Here is an 18677-nt window from a genome sequence, read left to right on the forward strand (position 1 = left end):
GTATATTTTCTAAAGGAAAATTTTGAAATACTTCATTATTTACTGAGAAAAGCATATGACTAACTCATGTAACTTAATTTTTTTGCCGATGGCGTCAGGCACAACTCAGTTAACTTGAGTTGCATGATATATGCATGACTGACACAACCAAAATATCACCATCGTTTCTTAAGTTACCAAAGTTAGGCATGACTGGCCGAGCGCTTGGTTTATACGACAACAATATTATTTCGCTTGATTATGAAAAAATGACACGTTTTATCTCGTAAATACGGTATTGTTTATGTGCACGCGGAATTATCCTTTCTGCTTAACGCAGGTACTGGTTTTATTATCTACTTCCTCCAACGACGGGGCGTGCAGCAATATTCAATAAAATTAGTATGTTATGACATTTAAAACGGTGCGTAATAAGTGCAACAGTTTATACTGTATTTTGTTTCGTGTATACCGTGTATTGGCCAAAATATACAACAAAATGAGTTCTGCGCGTAATAATACATTGTTATTTATGTGTAAAGAAAATAAAGTGTTTAAAAACAAGGGTTCGCCGATAACGGCATATAAATGCAGAGAAAGTAAGCCAGGAAACTTATTGGTTAAGTAATACGTGCCACGTCTGATCACGCGTATGTCATGTAACTTGACTTACGTGACTTAGTATGACCACTATTGTATGGAAGGGTTGGTCATGCGGAACCATTTAACTCGAATAAAATGAAAACTATTCAATTATGCGAAAAAATAATTAAACGTCCTATTCTGTGACCATATTTCCTACATGTAGATTATAAAAAATTAAGATGAACCGTCAACGATAACAGTATTTGAATCAATAAAACTTTAAACGTAATTATCTCGAAACTCTACTTTTGAAGACTCTACTCTACATGAGATGCGCGTGACAAGGCAGGACGCAGAAATGCACGGAGATGAGACTTGCTGGAATCAACCTATAGCATTAGTTGTAAATTGTAATCCAGCGGAGAAATGCTATTAGTATATATCCGCACACGTATGTGTGCGGATATATATCCGCGTATCTCACACACACACACACACACACACACATCTATACAAGTGATACACATCTGATAGCCGAGCCGAATATAATAGGTGAGACCAAAGCGCATCGTCTCCGATGGCTTGGCCATCTCGAAAGGATGGGTGAGGATCGGGCAGCCAAAAGGGCCTACTTGGGTCGAGCAACTGGGCGACGTCCTATTGGTCGTCCTAAATACCGTTGGGCAGATAGAGTGGAGGCAGATCTCCGTGAGCTCGGCGTCGCCGAAAGCTGGCGGGATACCGCTCTGGACCGAAGTGGCGTGCTATTGTGTTGGAGGCCAAGACTCATTTTGGGTCACCGCGCCAACCAAGTAAGTAAGTATATTCCCGCACGTCTGACGTAGATGAGAGTTCATCTCCGCTCATCTCCGTTCAGTAGAAAGGCAGCCTATATTTATTTATTTAAAGTTTATTGCACAGTAATAATTGTAAAAAAGGCAAACATAATGCCAGAAGGCATTATCTACCAGTTAACCCTCCTATAGTCAACTCAGGCAAAGCCGGAGGTTTGTAAACTCACCATGTGCGGATATTCCCCTGGTAGGGTAATATGGCCACCGATTGCCGCGAGAATGGTCGTTTTATTCGATCGGCTCAGCAGATACTGTGTGCCTGTTGAAAATATCATAAACCTAAATTCAATCACACGCCAATTATCAATAAACACAAAAAATATTAAATAAGTACCCAAATTATAGAATAATTAATGCACTAAACTTATTATGTAAAATTTAATTTGGAATAAAACTAAAAATGGAACATATAATACTAATATTACAAAGTGATTGCGTGGTTTTATGAACCCACGATGCAAGTGAAACTTTTTTTTCGGATTGTAGGCATTTGACAGATTTTTTTTGGAAAATTATTCGATTTAGGGTATTAAAATCCCGTTTTTAATCTTAACTTAATACCTAAATATCCTCTTTAAAATTAAATGTCAAAAAAATCTCAGCCATCGTGAATTAAGTGTATTGATTTCAAAGACTATGAACTCTAAATACTACCAAATAAAGTAGAATTTTACGACTGTAATTCTGTACTGCTGTAATTCTATAATGCGACATGCTAAAGACGGACAAAAAAATTTGAGGCGATAGAATAAAAGTTTCACTTTAATAATGACCTTTATATTGAAGGCATAGGAAATAGTGCATTAATTTATACATTAAATCATTCATTCGTTCCGTGTGCCTCTTTATAAAATCATGCTAGTATAAGTACTTACACAGGTTATTCCTCTCCTCTCTCTCATCTCTAATTTTCATGTGCCAAATATACTCCTCGCATTCTGAAATGGAATAATTTAACTTATGTTTCTAATAGTGATGTGTACTTTGTCCTTCTGTTATAGAACTATAATTACTAGCAACCCGGCCCCGGCTTCGCACAGGTAAACCTTAACAAATTATACACTTAACCTTCTTCAAGAATCCCTCTATTGATAGATGAAAACCGCATGAAAATCCGTTCAGTAGTTTATTCCGAAGCCGAATATACAAATAGACAGAAGCGGCGGGGGACTTTGTTTTATAAAGTGTAGTGATATTAGACAATAGGAAATACAGCCTATTCGGACTGGAAATACTGTCGGTTCTATTTAAGAAAGTAATGGATATTCAAATTCACAATGCAATTAACTTCCATATCTCGGTTTTAGGCTAAGTAGGAGTCTTTCTTAACTTACTTTTGTTTCTTATTCTGAGTCTGTTTTTAACGTTTATAAATGTATTCTCTTTCTGTCTTGTTTGTGGCTAAATATTCCACTCTGTACAATATTGCCAGCAACGCCACAGTGTTTCGTCTAGAACAAGCTAGGTGGACAAAAGTCGTTATCAAATTATCTCTGAATGAGTCATTAGATAAGATAAACAACATATTTAAACCCCCAAACCCATCAATAGATTATATCTCACTTTCAAATTTTATGAGTCATAGGGTGCAGAAGTCAGCCAATGAGGTAAGTGCAATTGCACAATTAAATCATTTGCAATTTTGTGATGCGTTCAACAACATCTCTTACAAGTAAAACGTTATTTTGTGAAAAGTTTTGGTGATGGATCTTATAACTGAAGGTAAGCACTTTATATTTTTCTTAAAAACATGGTAATATCAGATGTAATAATACTCGTATAGAGCAATAAATATGCACTTAAAAACGTGGGGTTTTTTTCTTCATTTTAGAACTTTGATAGACTAGCAAATACTTGACACCGCTTGACACCGGACTAGATTTTTGATATTATTTACTTGCATAATTCTATTTTATGATGGTGTATATTTCATTTTCAGAAATTTGCATAACATTTACGAAAATTTCCACCTGTATCAGTTTATATTGGTAAAATATGAGTTACCTACGAGATTTCACAGAAGAGTCTGAGAGACGGTTGAAAAATATTTTAACCAGTTATTCATCAAAACTGAATACCAAGTGGAATAGTGCGTCAAGATTAAAGAAGCAATTTGTGGAAAAGTTTAAAAGTGGTCTGGATGGCCAAAATATAGAATTACGAGTGTACATAAATAGACCAAGTGCATCAACGTCATCTGAAAATGTTAATCCTGCAGGAAGACCCAAATTAAACTTCAAAAGTTCCTCTTTTAAAACGAAAAAACGCTGAGTTAAAGATCTGGTACAATTACGTACCTATGTTTTAACTGCTGCCGAAATCCCGATTGATTCTTGATCGGCAGGAAATAGAACACGGCAAAAATGTTAAAAAATATTAGCGAAAGTCCACATAAGCCAAGGTAGTCTTGTTCTTACGACAACAGTGGGTACTTCAATGAATTCTAGGCAGCTAAGTGTTAATGAGGCATTAGCATATTATATTGAGTCAAAATCGACAAATACAAACTTACAAGCAGACTAAAAAGTGGTCAATGAAGGCTGATTATCATATATATTCATCATATTATTAAGGTACGGCGTGTTATATAGCCTTCAGAAGAACTTCAAAAAACTTACGCAAAACAAGGAAAACAATTATTATTCTGATATAATACATGAGTTAGAACAGATTATTAAGTTATTAATAATTAATTTCTCTTTATTCATTTCTCATCTTAAGTTAGGTTATTTATAATATGAATATAAAAGTAAAATATAAAAACACTTACAAAACAATAAAAATGAATATAAACACATTATAAAAAACCTAACCTAGGGTGCCGCCAGCAGCGGGGCAAGGCCCAAGCTACCGGTGGTCAGGGCTGCAGAGAGAGGAACCGGCGGACTATCCGCGCCGTGTCCAAGATCACCGCCTTCTGCATCTGACCCTTGATCCAACCACCTAGCGAGAGTCTCTCAAGATGTTGGTCGAGACTCTTCGCTATTAGACCGTTCACTGAAACGACTATCGGGACAATGATCGTCGAATCAACATCCCACATGGCGGTTATCTCGTGAGCCAAGTCTAGGTACTTACTGGACTTGTCCTTCTCGGCCTTCACGAGATTCTCATCATGGGGGATGGTGATGTCAACGAGCACGGCCCGACGTTGCGATCGATCTATTATCACAATGTCAGGCTTATTGGCTACAATAGTCCTGTCTGTGATGATAGATCGATCCCAATAGAGCGTGGCATGACCATTCTCGAGAACAGGCGCAGGTAAGTACTTGTAGTACGGTACTTCGCGGTCCACAAGGCCATATAGAAGAGCAAGTTGCTGGTGAATAATTCTGGCTACGAGATTATGTCTGTGCAAGTACTCGCCGTTAGCAAGATGAGAACAACCGGAAATGATATGCCTGAGTGACTCTCCGGGACGGCGGCATGCCCGACAAATGTCGACCGTACCGTCCTTCAGGATATATTTCCGATAGTTGTTCGTCATCATCACTTCGTCCGCAATTGCACAGGCAAAACCCTCGGTTTCTCCGAAGAGGTCCCCGAATCGTAACCAGTTCACCGACGCGAGCAGGTCCACATCGGGTCCCGTGAGGGCCTTGTAGAACCGCCCGTGTAGCACCTTACTCTCCCATGCCGCCTTGCGATCCGCAGTACTTAGTACCACAGGTTTGCGCCAGTTCTCGTTTGCCAAGGAGAGCGGCGTGAGGTTCCTGTCTACTGCCACCACATCACGATGCATCCCACACTCGTTGTTAAGGAAATAATTAATTTATTATTAATAATAAGTTAAGTTTTAATTAATTTTCTACATTATATTTTTATTTTTTTGTATATTTTTAAGTAAATAGTATTAAAAAAAATGTATCTAATGATCTGTAACATTTTGTTTATTATTGTTATTAAAATAATATATAATTAATTTAAATATATATTCTATTTTAATTTTTTCACTTTTTTTCATGTGATTTTAAAATTTTTAGTAAATTATATTTAATTGAGTAAACATGTTCTAGACGAAACACTGTGCAACGTTGCTAGGGCAATATTTCTCAAATCCGCACATCACTAAATAGTTGCAAATGGCTGAAAAGCAGATGCAACGACAGCTTGCGTTGGCTTTATCAAAAACTTTGCAATTTAAATTACATTTTATTTGCTGGATTAAAAGTTGAGTCTATTTTATGTAGCTACAGAGTTTATAAATATGCATATTTTTCCATATTTGAAATAACTGCTACTCGTTTACCATTTAATTCACAAGTTAATTGGAACTCTATGCCGTATCAGTGTAGGTATCAGTGGCGATGGTGGGGCAACGAACAATCTTGCTTCATTGGGCAACCCGGAGCGAGTTGCGCTTAATCTTCGAGTGTTTTAAGACGTTGGATAATTTTTCTAAATAGAGATAAATCTCTACAGTTTGTATTCAAACGTATCGGCTACAGTTTAATTATTCTACATATTTTATCCATACTAATATTATAATTACGAAAGTGTGTCTGTCTGCCTGTTACCTCTTCACGCTTAAGCCGCTGAACCGATTTAGTTGAAAGGAGATCGTCGAATTTGGGCCCGGAGAAAAATCATCACGTAAGTATATGGTACTACACGGTACGGTACGGTACCTTAATTATATTCGCATTTTATTACTGGAAAAGATATAATATTGAGTAAAAATTAAACGGGAATTAGAAATACATAATTAAAAGACCTTATATTATTCATTTCCATTTTTGACGATCGGTCTGGCCTAGTGGGTAGTGACCTAGTGACCCTGCCTATGAAGCCGATGGTCCCGGGTTCGAATCCTGGTCAGGGCATTTATTTGTAAGATGATACAGATATTTGTTCCTGAGTCATGGTTGTTTTCTATGTATGTAAGTATTTATATTTTATATATATCGTCTGAGTACCCACAACACAAGCCTGCTTGAGCTTACCGTGGGGCTTAGTCGATTTGTGTAAAAATGTCCTATAATATTTATTTATTTATTTATTTATTTATTTATTTATTTATTATTTATTTCCGTAAATCAATGTATAGTATTACTTAGGCTTTTGCCTTGCTATCGTCAACATCTTTATTAGCATTGACATAACGCTCAACTTCACACAAACCGTGAGGTTTTGTCACTAAGGAGTTAATATATTCTCATTGCATTAAACTATATGGTGCTATAAGTGGTAATATGTAAGTCATAGTTGACATAAGTGCGTTTCGATACTATTCAAAATATCAGTAGCGTCATTTATTATTTATTTAATATATACCTACTTTTAAATTCCAAATCGACTATTAAAATGCCTAAAATAAGTATGTAGTTAAAAATATACTAAGGTGACTTTATATTTAGTTACATAGTTTGGAGATTTAAACGAGTTCAGAATACGACGATATCATGCTACTTTTATTTAACGAAACGCAACCATTTTTATCAATCTGTCAAATATTAGCAAGTAACGCCAACCTTAAATAAACCTTACTTCATTGAAAGAAGATTTAAAATGGTCAAAGAAGATTTAAAATGGTCAGATGTCAATCTGTTCACTCTCCGTAGAAGTAACAATGAACTTCAGAACAAGATCAAAATATAACTTTTTATTGAATGAGGATACGATTTCAGTTTCATTAACAAGTCAGAATTTGACTATTTCATTTTAAAAAGCCATAACACTTTTACAAAATAGTGTGAGTAGTATACGCTTTTGAATATAATACTTTTTCTTGTCATGTTCAAGTTTTTATTGCAGTATTTCTCAAAATTCCCGTTATATTTTGTGATTCTGTTTTTATCATCATAGTCTAGCAATTACGATTAATTACCTATATATAGTTCAATTTGCGAGGGGGCCCAAACGCCTAATAAAATCGACGATCTCCTTTGGTATAGAGGATTTGGTAGATAGTTGGAGTCCCTGAGAAGGAAATAGGATAGTTTTTATGACGGAAATCATCCCTGAAAAGAGTGCAAAGGGGGTGGAATTGGAATTGAGTTAATGAATTGCCTAATAATTGAAGTAAGCAATACGCGTATTGACTGATTGCTATTAGCATTATCCAGGCGCTTTACCTACTTTAGCTGCTGTCACTAATTCCACGCAGACGAAGTCGCGGGCAAAAGCTAGTACAGATATATCGCTTTTTGAGAATCGAGAAGTACCTACTTTTGATGCGTAGTTTGATCCGTTACTTTTGATTCTAACTATACATATATTATTGTATCTAAGTAGGAGTGTTATTTTGGTTGTGGCTTTGCTGTTTGTTTTGTATCTATCTCATGTACCTACAAAATCTTTCTCGTACCATTTGAACGAAATCCTTTGATACAATAAAAATAAAACATATTTGAACTTTAAGCTTCAACAAAAGCTTCGAGTATGTAACTTTGTTAGATGCGGGTGGAATCGTTATCACGACATTCCATAAGGTCGAATGTGCGCACGTTTCAGGGGCAGGTTCGACATTTTAGTGATAAGACTGTCCTCCCACGATGCTGGTGTAATAAACCTCAGTTTAAAAAGGGGTTATCTTTGAGGACACGGGTTAGAACTTGGTAATAGTTACATTTTTATGAGGAAGGTAATGGTTTATGGAAGTATCGTGGTCGTCGGTTTAATTTGGATAGTTTTTTCACTTTTAGTTACATGTACATATGTATTTTTATGTTTTTTTTTTGTTTTTATCATATTGGTATTTGGTGAGGGTCAGTCGGTCCTCGCTAGGAGTACGGGCGGCCGATTGCCTTTAAGTTTATATTTGGTAACCTAAAATATGTACCTATTTGTTACTGTATTTTTATGATAACCTGCATATATTATAGTTAGTAGTGGCTACCAAAATTATAATATATCTAGCTATGTTCCCAATTTCTTACACTTTTAGAGAAATTGGCTGTGAGAAATAAACGGACATACAGATGTATGGACGGACATACGGAACGGACATGACGAAACTATAAGGGTTCCGTTTTTACCATTTTTGGCTACAGAACCCTAAAAATGCTCTAACAAGTGAATAGCGCATCACCTACTTGTTTTTGCAATTTTCAGAAGTTTATTATATTTTTTCCTAATAGGGGGTATTACTGCAATAATTATGTTCTGCCGCCAGAGTGCAGCACTATCGCCTCTAGTAAACCATAGAGTAACTTATACATACTGTGCCTTGAACTGTTTTTTGACAAGTTTTCACAGACAATAAAATAAGTACCTATGACATTGATGCATCAAGGCGGTTTGTTAACAAGTTGTGGTAGTGACGCCCTCTATGCAGAGCTTCGTGTAATTCCCTATTCACAATCGAATCGGAAAAACCGATTAAACAAACTTCAGCATCCAGAATTACGTCTGTCCCAAACTCACAACTCACCTTTTTTAATCAACGACCATTACGCAGCAGCCATAATTTCAATTCCAATTCCTGGACTGCTGGATATTATTACGATATTAAAAGTTACGGAGCAACAGGTAGAGGTGAGATTTAAATGAATGGGGTCGGGTTATTCCATCTCTAAAGTTTCACGGAATCTGATAGTTTATCTGGAATGCTCGCAGAGTTTAAAGTTTCTTACGGCTCGATTCGGAAAATGAATTAGATTTCTACTAGACTTCAACAAGTTACGATACGGATAATTTAAAGATATTTGTAGGATAAATATGTACAAATTTGACGTTTCCGCTATTCTGGAGGTCCTCTTGAACGATTTCGACAAGTTATGACTTAGATATCCAAGTCATATCTAGTCGATATCTAATGTAGATCTAGTTGATCTCTAAATCGTCTCTAGATTTTGTGATTATCTCGAAATCCGAATAGGCCTGTTAGTCGCTGGGTCGTTTGGGTCTTGCAGTCAGAAGAGACCCTTATATAGTTCGTTCGCGTTAAGAAAGCAGTAAAATTATCATTTTCCGTCGGCCTAGCGATGATCGTAACCAATCAAATCGTTCTTTACTAGAAATTATGCCTTCAACTGGTGACTGTGATACTGTGAACTTGACTTACTAATAATTAAGAATGATTTGATTGGTTACGGCCGTGGCTAGGCCGGCGGATAATGATGATTTTACTGCATTCTTAACGCGAGCGAACTATACCTATAGTTTTATCTGTGTGGTTAGTTAGACGGTAGATACAAATTATATCATCATTATCGTGTGATTTTAGGCAAAGCGGCAGTTAAATATTATACCTAATTATGGCTATTAAAATTCAGTAAATAATTTATTCTACTCTTCTGTTTTTTTATGCTTGATTCGACGCTACTCTTCTGTTTTGTATGCTTGATTCGACGAGTTCTTAATGAATACACTTGGAGACCTTTATACATCTCTAAGTATTTATTTATATATTTTATTTTTGAAATGAAATGAAATGAAATGAAATGAAATGAAATGAAATGAAATGCGTTTATTTTGCTTAACATTATGTACAGATAAGTTGGTAGAGTCAATTGTATTATGTCCAGATAATGTCAATACCTTATACTAGTAGGCATGCAAAATATTTTAAAGCCTATTTACATTATATTACAATAAATTACATAATCAATTACAATAACATTAAATAAGAATAACAATAATTAATAATAAATAAAATGTCACAATATTAATAAAAATCTAAGTTTAAATATTCCTTAATGCTATAAAATATGTGCTCGTTTAAAAATATTATAATTTCTTTTCTAAATTTAATAAGTGGCATGTCTCTTAAGTATTGTGGCAGTTTATTATATATTATGTATGTCATCCCATCGACATTATTTCGACAAAGAGCCAAATTGCTTTTTGTACCGAGAAGTTTGTTTAACCGATTAGCTCTAGCATTTGGATTTACTTGAGCTATAAAGGTAAAGTATTGGTAATGTTTTTTTACAAAAATGCATATTTCTGCTATGTATACACATGCCAATGGCAGAATTTTAAGTTTTTTGAATAAGGGCTTGCACGATTCTCTTGTACCAATACCGCCTAATGCTCTAATGCACTTTTTTTGGGCTTTGAATGCTCTATCAATATCAACACAGTTACCCCAGATTATAACGCCATATCGTAACACAGATGACACGTAGCTATGATAGGCGTTTAAAGCTGTGTCTAGGGATGCGATTTGTTTTAGCCGTTTGAGTGCGTACACAAATCGGTTCACTTTAGTGCATACAAGGTCAATATGTTTCTTCCAGTTACAGTGTTCGTCAAGAGTTAATCCCAAAAAGACAGTCGAGTTAACCATGTCTACTTTAGTATTATTATACATTAGATTTAAAGATAATACATGGCTCTTATTTGTTCTAAATTGTACAGCTTTGGTTTTACCAATATTAATTTTAAGATCATGTATATTCAGCCAATTTACTATGGCTCTAATAGTTTCATTTATTTCATTTTCAAAGGTATCAACGTTCGTACATTTAAACAATAAAGTCGTGTCATCAGCAAATAATATACATTTGTGTGTTGTTACATCGGGAAGGTCATTAATATATAAAAGAAACAATAATGGTCCTAAAATGCTTCCTTGCGGAACTCCTCGTCGATTAAGTTTATATTCTGACATGACACATACTTTTTCGTCATTAATTACTTTAGATACTTCTGTACACTGTCTCCTATCACTTAGGTAGCTAGTAAGCCAGTCATGGGCTTTCCCTCTAATGCCATAATCGTAAATTTTATTGAGAAGCGTTTTATGATTTACAAAATCGAATGCCTTAGACATATCTAAAAATAATGCTATAACAGGCTCTTTACGATCAAGGCACTCAGTAACATATTTAACTAAGGAAAAACTAGCCAGAGACGTCGATTTACCTGACTGAAATCCGAATTGATCCGTGCTTAGTAGTTTGTTTTTTTGTAGAAAATCATATAATCTCTTAGCAATCACTTTTTCGAACACCTTTGAAATTATTGGGATAAGAGTGATAGGTCTATAGTTATTCATGTCTAGAGCGTTACCTTTTTTGTATATTGGCTTAACTATCGAGTATTTAAGACGATCCGGAAATATACCTGTGGTGATAGAGAGATTAATTAGATACGTCAGAGGAATAGCTAACTTCTGGGCGCATAATTTTAATAATTTGGTGCTTATAAAGTCATATCCAACCGAATTTGTGTTATTAAGTGAAAATATAATGTTTAACACCTCATTTTCGGATACGGGGGTTAAAAACATAGAGTTTATTTGGTTGTATTTATGAGAACTATGTAGAGGCGCTGTAGTCGTGTTAATTGTACAAGTAAGATCTATAAAGAAGTTATTAAATGCTTCCGCTAGTTCTAGGGGATCATCTATGAGTTTTCCATTGTTGTATACTTGGTCTAGCTGTTTTACAAATCCCTTGGTGTTAATATTCCGATGAATTACTGACCAAGTTGCTCTACATTTGTTTGTAGCAGTTTTAATTGTCTTTTTGTTGACCATACGTTGGGCTTTATTAATGCAACGTCGTAATGTTTTTGAGTAGTTAATGTAAATACTTTTACGAAGTGGCTTATCACTTGCAGTTGATTTTCTGTAAGAGAGATAGAGACAGCGCTTTTGCTTGCAACATTTCCGTATCCCTTTCGTTATCCAAGGCGAGTTTTTAGTCTTTTGAGTAATTCTCACTTTAATTTTCGGAAAACATAATTCAAAAAAGAGAATTAGTAAATCATGGAACTCACTGAACGCTGCATTTATCTCATTATTAGTATATAAATTATGAAAAGACAGAGAATGTATAGCATTGATAAATTTCTGTGTATTTTCCGCACTAAAGTCTCGTCTATGTTCGTACCAGTTCCTAAGATATTTTAGTCTCCCTAGATCAAATGAGATAAACTGTCCTGTATTATGATCTGACAAACCTAAATGGTCATTTCGGCTCAATACCTGCGCTATGTTGCTGGCAACGAGGTCTATACACGACGATTGTCGCGTCGGTGTAGCGGTATGAATTTTAAAATTATTGGCTTCCAAAATGCTAATTAATTCTTGGCTTATCTTATCAGTTTTGAGTATGTTAATGTTCCAGTCTCCACACAAGATAATTTTGCATTGTTTTTTATTTATTTTAGAAAGCAGATAATTTAGTTTTTCTAAGAATGCCAGTACATTCGAGGAGGGAGTTCTGTATATACAGATAACAATCAGTCCCATCTGCTCTATCTGTATCCCACAACATTCAAATATATAGTTTTGTGAAATTTGATCGCAAATATTTAATGTTTTATAATCTAATTCATTTTTAAGCAAAATACATGAACCACCTCTTCTTTCACAGAGGCGTGAGAAAAAAGCTGCCATTTTGTATTTGTTAATACAAACGTTTTGTTCCATTCCTTTTTTAAGAAAAGTTTCAGTTAGGCATAGAATATCAATTGGCTGTTTTTGTGCGGAATATTCTTCCAAAACAATTTCTAGCTCATCCTGTTTTTTTAAGACACTAGCTATATTCTGATGCAATAACTGGAAACTTGTATTACAATCGTGGTGAGTTTTTGTAGTTTTTAATTTCGTTTTAGGCACGAAAGGAATGAGAGTGCGTTGTTATATTAGAGTTTTTTCTTAGAGGTGGCTGCGGGTCCGTTTGTATACCTATATCATTTTTTTTGGGCGAGAAAAGAGCTTTCGGTTCCGGTTGGTTGAACTTATTAAATTGCTCTATATACAAGATAGTTTTCTTGATACCTTGAAATATCTGTTTTACACCGTTGTTATTTATAAATCCAGACGCTCTGCTAAACATATCGTACTCAAATGACAGTTCGAGATTTGAGTCAAGTAAAAATGAGTACTCATATTTTAAGTTATCACAATAAAGTAAATTATTAAAAGTTTCAATCCTCCAATTAAACATTATACCTGTATTTTTACACCTGAATGTTGGTGAACATATAATGAAGTTTGTGTAATCTAATTTTGATAAAGTGTTTCTTATAATGTTCACTAAACGCTGGTAATCTTTAGTTTCCGTAAAATCTTCTTCCCCGATACAGACAATGCAATAATCTTGTTTTGTGAAATTGATTGTCTTTTTGTCAATGTCACGAAACAATTCTGTAATTCCACAATTCGGCATTAAGTAATGACATATCTCTAAAGTGTCTGAAAGTGCATTCTGTGCCACTTGCAGTATTTTGTTTCTTTTGTTAGCACTTATTAGGCAAAGTTTCGACTTTACTATATGTTTCGTCGTTTCTATTGTGACTGATGGTGACCCACTTATTGAAGAATCAGCCTCCGGTGTTGTAGTCCGTTTCTTGGGATTTGCAGGCGTCGAAAGTTCTTTTTGGGCTAAGTCCGAGATTGGCGTGCTACTTATATGTAATTTCGTAGGTAGAGGTAATATAGAGTTTCGAGATTTAGTCTTGCTAGCGGATTTTTTCTTTTTCTTCCCTCTTCCGGCTGAAATTGAATTATTTGGTGTATTTTCATTTAATATTTTACGATAAGTATTTATTTTGACATTGCATTTGTCAACTGTATTTTTTAGTTTAGTAATGTCACTATTCAAGCGAGCAATTTCTTCGTGAGCACTTAGTAGCTGTATCGTTAATTGCTGATTTGCAGACTGCAAGTTCGCTATTTCAGAGCTATTCAAATCGGGTATATTGGGTAGACTTAGCTGTTCCTGTATACTACTCGATTTTGACATAGAGCCGTCCGTATCTGTAGATATATCAAGATTTTCGTCCGAAAAATGGTGAGATTTTCTAGCCTTTCGTTTTGTGACATAGTCGATACTGGTATTTATTTTGCTATCGCAAGAGCAATCTTCCAATGCCTTCGAGGTGTTAACGCGTGTAGGAGACTGTTTAGGAGACGGAGACGTCCTCGAGGTGTTAACGCGTTTAGGAGACGCTTGTGTCTCACACAGGTTAGTACTACTTATGGCAGGCTGTTCCACACTGCACCGATTGCCGACACACGGGTCCTCGTCGTCGCGCTGCTCCTCGTCATGTTCCACTTTGCGGTGCTCTTCGTCAAATTGTTTGGAGTGGTTTTGCACCGTAGTAAGTTGCTTCTCGGTGGGCTGATCTCCGTCAAGCGGTTTCAACTCTCCCCGTATTCCGCTATCTTGGAGGCACTGACTCTCGTCGCTCTGCCGCTCCGTAGACTGTGAAATTTGACTCTTTTCACGTTCGTCAGCTGTACATGACGTTTTGGATGGTAAATCACGATGTATAGAGTTTGGTGTTAGTTGTGTAGAGTCCTCGTTTAATTTGCTTGATGATTCAAGAATATGAGATTCCGATGTCACACTCTCTGTTGGTGTGTTTAGGTTTGTTACGCAGTTGCTACATTTCCATGTCTGTTTATTTTGATTTGTCATAAGTAAAAACCTTTTGTAGCTAACATTAGTGGTGCATTTTTGATGGTATGTATGTTTACACGTAAAGCATTTCAAATATTCTTTTGTGGTAATAGTCGTTTTGCAATTTTTGCATACAATTTTAGTCAATAATTTTCTGGAACTCGAAGCTTTGTCGGTTTTTGTTGACATGGTGCAATATAAATATAATAAATAGTGATTCTTAATATTAACGCCCTCTTTGATGGATTCCGTGTACTAAGATTTCTCTATGTCTTCGATCACAATCTTGATTCACGTGGTAACGCTATTTCATCATAGATGGCGCTGTATTCAATATATGTAGGCGAGTCGAACAAACTGTTATTTTTTGTCTAAATTTAGAGATTATGTTGTATGTACTGTCCAAAATGAGTAATTATTCCGTTTTTTTATATTGTTGACACTTTAGTAATGTATGTGTTATTAATTTAGTCACAGAAATCCACGAACTCTTGATATTGTCACTCAAAAACACTTAGTCACTGTCTAAGTTTTATGCACCGTTTTTTTTTTTATCCACTGATCAGTTTATATAAATAACACGTGTTGTTGCGAATTGGTCCATTGTTGCCATTTTGAACACACTTTAAAGTCAAAAACACATTACAAACAATTTTTTGTTTATTTTAAGTTAAATACGACACACAGAGCACTGTTGATAGTTGTAGCGCCATCTAGCGACCACAATTTTGATTGTACATACCTATATTTTTAATGTTTCTGACACTTAGAGACCTTTACATCTCTAAGTCAACTTAGGCTAGTAATTATGTGAAGCTATACTGTCTTTTTATGTAACATACGAGCACAAAATGCCGTGTCATACAGCTACTCGTACATGTTATTACTATTTTAATATTATTATAGGCCGGTAGCTTGAACATGTCATGCTCGCTTAAAAGTCTTTGCTTACGGTGGCGTCGTTGATCGGGTCGCCACTTTCCCGAATGAAGGTTGAGGGAGGCGATGGCTGAGATACGCGTCATACTCGTGAACGGGTGCTGTTTGTGGAGACTGGTCTGTTTAAGCTAACACAAGCTATTATACTTAGTAACTTTATTTTTGACACGTCTGTGACGTGTGTCAAGTGTGACGGGAGGAAAATATTTACTTATTTAATTTTAATTTCATTTATTGTAAATTTTTGTGACTTGGGAACGGGAATGAGTGAAAAAAGTCAAGGGGCGGAGTCCCTCGACTCCACCAACATCGAGTGTGGCCAGCGGTCAAATGAGTTGCCGTCGTGGGTTTCGACGAGAAGCCGTGGTGGGAGTTTTTTGAATTTAAGTGGGTTTAGCCAAGCGGAGTCCCTGCTGGACGTCTATACCAAGTCGGATGTGCTACAATATTTGGAAAAGTCATCGGCTGATGGTGACCTGAGTGATGATAGCTGTACGTCGGTTGCTAGTTTTTGCACTGTGGGGAAGAAACCAAAGGGTTTACGCATGAGGACAAGTAGTAAAATAGAGGCTGAGAGGATTTCGATATCTGAAAAAGAATTCGAAGTGTATGTGGCTTCGAAGTCGGGACTCCCAAAACAATTTAGTTTAGCCAAATTACTACAACATAATGATATCAAAGGAGTTTTGAGGATCAAATATCTGAGTTCTTATAAAGTCCTAATACAGCTAAATACGATAGAAGAGGCTGAAAAGCTCCTGACCTTGAAAGAATTTAATAATAACGATAAACACACATATTGGACAAACGAAACAAGCTGTTCTTATGGAGTTGTGAAACAAGTTGAGTTGGAAGTTGATGAAGAAGAGTTTACAAAAAATATTAAATGCCAGCAGGAAATTTTAGCAGTACGAAGATTAAATCGACTAGGTACTGATGGTAAGTGGACGAAGTCTGAAGTCATACGTTTATGTTTTAAAGGAGCTGCCCTACCGCCATACATCTACGCTTACGGATGCCGGTTTCAGGTGAGGCCATATAATTTCCCTGTCAGCCAATGCTCTCGATGTTGGAAGTACAATCATCTAAGCAAATCCTGTCCCACAAGCAAAATTATCTGTCCGAAATGTGGAGGCGGGCACGCCAATTGTATGACAACTAACTTTAAATGTATCAACTGCAAAGGACCCCACATGGCCTTAAACAAATTTTGTCCGGTCTTCTTAAAAGAGAAAGACATTCGGAGAATAATGGCATCCGAGGGCTGTACTTATAAAAAAGCAATATGGATCTATAATGAGAACAAGAAAATGCCAGCTATAGAGTCCAGGACTTATGAAATACCACCTATTTCCAAACCAGTTATTTTGGGAAAATCATATAGAGACGCCGTCCTATCACAAAAAGTAAATAAAGATTCCAACGACACCGTTAAAGTCATCAAACCATGCGCGGCCCAAGAGTTGAGGAATAATACGCCACTGCAACAAGAGATGAGAGATCAAGACATTACACAGAACGAGAATGCAAAAAGTCACAAAGAGGCCGAACAACCAATACAAACGATACCCTCATCACACTTTCTGAACACCCCTGACACCGAAGATTCTACCGCTAGGGATAGCAACGAGGGCTCTACGGTTTTTACACGAGTGATTGAAAGTGTGAAAAACATTCTTATGTCTAAAGATAACTTGACCAATAAGCTAAGCCTCATAGTTAATATTTTAATTAAGGAATTTGTTGTACTGCTAATGGGGATTTTCAACTCCGTAGATTTCTTTAAGTTGCTTTCTCCTAATGTAAATGGCTAGTTCCTTTAAAAAATCAAAATTGAATCTCATGCAATGGAATTCGCAAAGTATTAGGCCTAAGTTAACTGAATTTGAAGCCCTATTGAATAGCGAAAAGGTCCACATTGCTTTAGTTAGTGAAACATGGCTTGATGGCAATTCTACACTAAACATAAACTCTTACACTATATTTCGTAACGATAGATCCGACTCGTATGGGGGTGTCGCGGTCATTATACATAACTCCATCAAGGCCCAGTCGTTTCACATTGCCTTAAATAACCCTGGTATTGAAATTGTATGTGTTAAGCTTTTAAACTGTACCTCTTTAAATAATATTATATCACTGTACTGCCCTTCATCAGTGCGAACAACTCAACTCGACTGGGATTCAATTTTCACGGCTCTTTCGAGTAAATCATTAGTAGCAGGGGACTTCAATGCCCATCATACTAATTGGTCATATAAATGTGACGGTAGAGGAAATCAGCTGTTTGATTCGGCACTTGAGCATGGTTTTGTGTCTCTTAATAATGGAAATGCGACAAGGGTTAAACTCGTAAATGGGTCACTCCAGGAAAGTGCTCCAGATATCTCCTTTTGCTCGTCTGATATTGCTGTTGATTTTACCTGGCAGGTCACCAATGAAAATTTAGGGAGTGATCATCTAATTGTGAAGTTTAGTTTAGATTATCGAGACATCAGGCATTTTGAGCAAAGATTAAATTTTAAAAAAGCCGATTGGCCCGGCTTTCGCGATTTCCTAAAAGAATACTTCTCTAAACAGCCAATCCCCACGCAAAACGATATTCAAGTTACTTATGACATCTTTGAGACTGGTATCAATAAGTCCTTAGCGATTAATATCCCTGTGATTAAAACGTGTACTGATCCTACAAGGAATTTCAAACCCAAAAGCTATTGGAATGGCTCGTTATCTTTGGCTGTAGCTCAAAGGCGACTAGCACTAGCAAAATTCAGACGGAATCCGACCCCTTCTAATCTAAAACTGTTGCAAGAAAAGGTTGCAGAAGCACAACGCCTCATTCGTAATGCTAAGGCGTCTAGTTGGCGGGAGTTCTGCCAAAGTATAGATCAAACTATTTCCGCGTCTGACATGTGGAATCGTATGAGGTGGGTAAAAGGTCATAAGCGTTCTAGGGTTGTTGCATCTGAAGAGAAAAAAGTCGAACTGTTGCGTTCTCTCACGCCTGATTTCGTGC

General features: G+C 36.2%; 1 protein-coding gene across 1 annotated transcript in view; it reads right to left on the reverse strand.

Moving 5' to 3' along the window:
• The window catches only part of LOC134798605 (transmembrane protease serine 9-like), a 72991-nt gene that overhangs the window by 7412 nt on the left and 46902 nt on the right, over positions 1–18677 (reverse strand). Inside the window, exons 11-12 of the mRNA XM_063770968.1 lie at positions 2294–2356; positions 1586–1677 (exon numbers count right to left, since the gene is read on the reverse strand). Coding sequence (XP_063627038.1) covers positions 1586–1677; positions 2294–2356 — 155 coding nt within the window. The remainder of the gene's footprint in view (positions 1–1585; positions 1678–2293; positions 2357–18677) is intronic.

The sequence above is a fragment of the Cydia splendana genome, chromosome 17 (assembly GCF_910591565.1).
Source record: "Cydia splendana chromosome 17, ilCydSple1.2, whole genome shotgun sequence".
Taxonomy (NCBI): Eukaryota; Metazoa; Arthropoda; class Insecta; order Lepidoptera; family Tortricidae; genus Cydia; species Cydia splendana.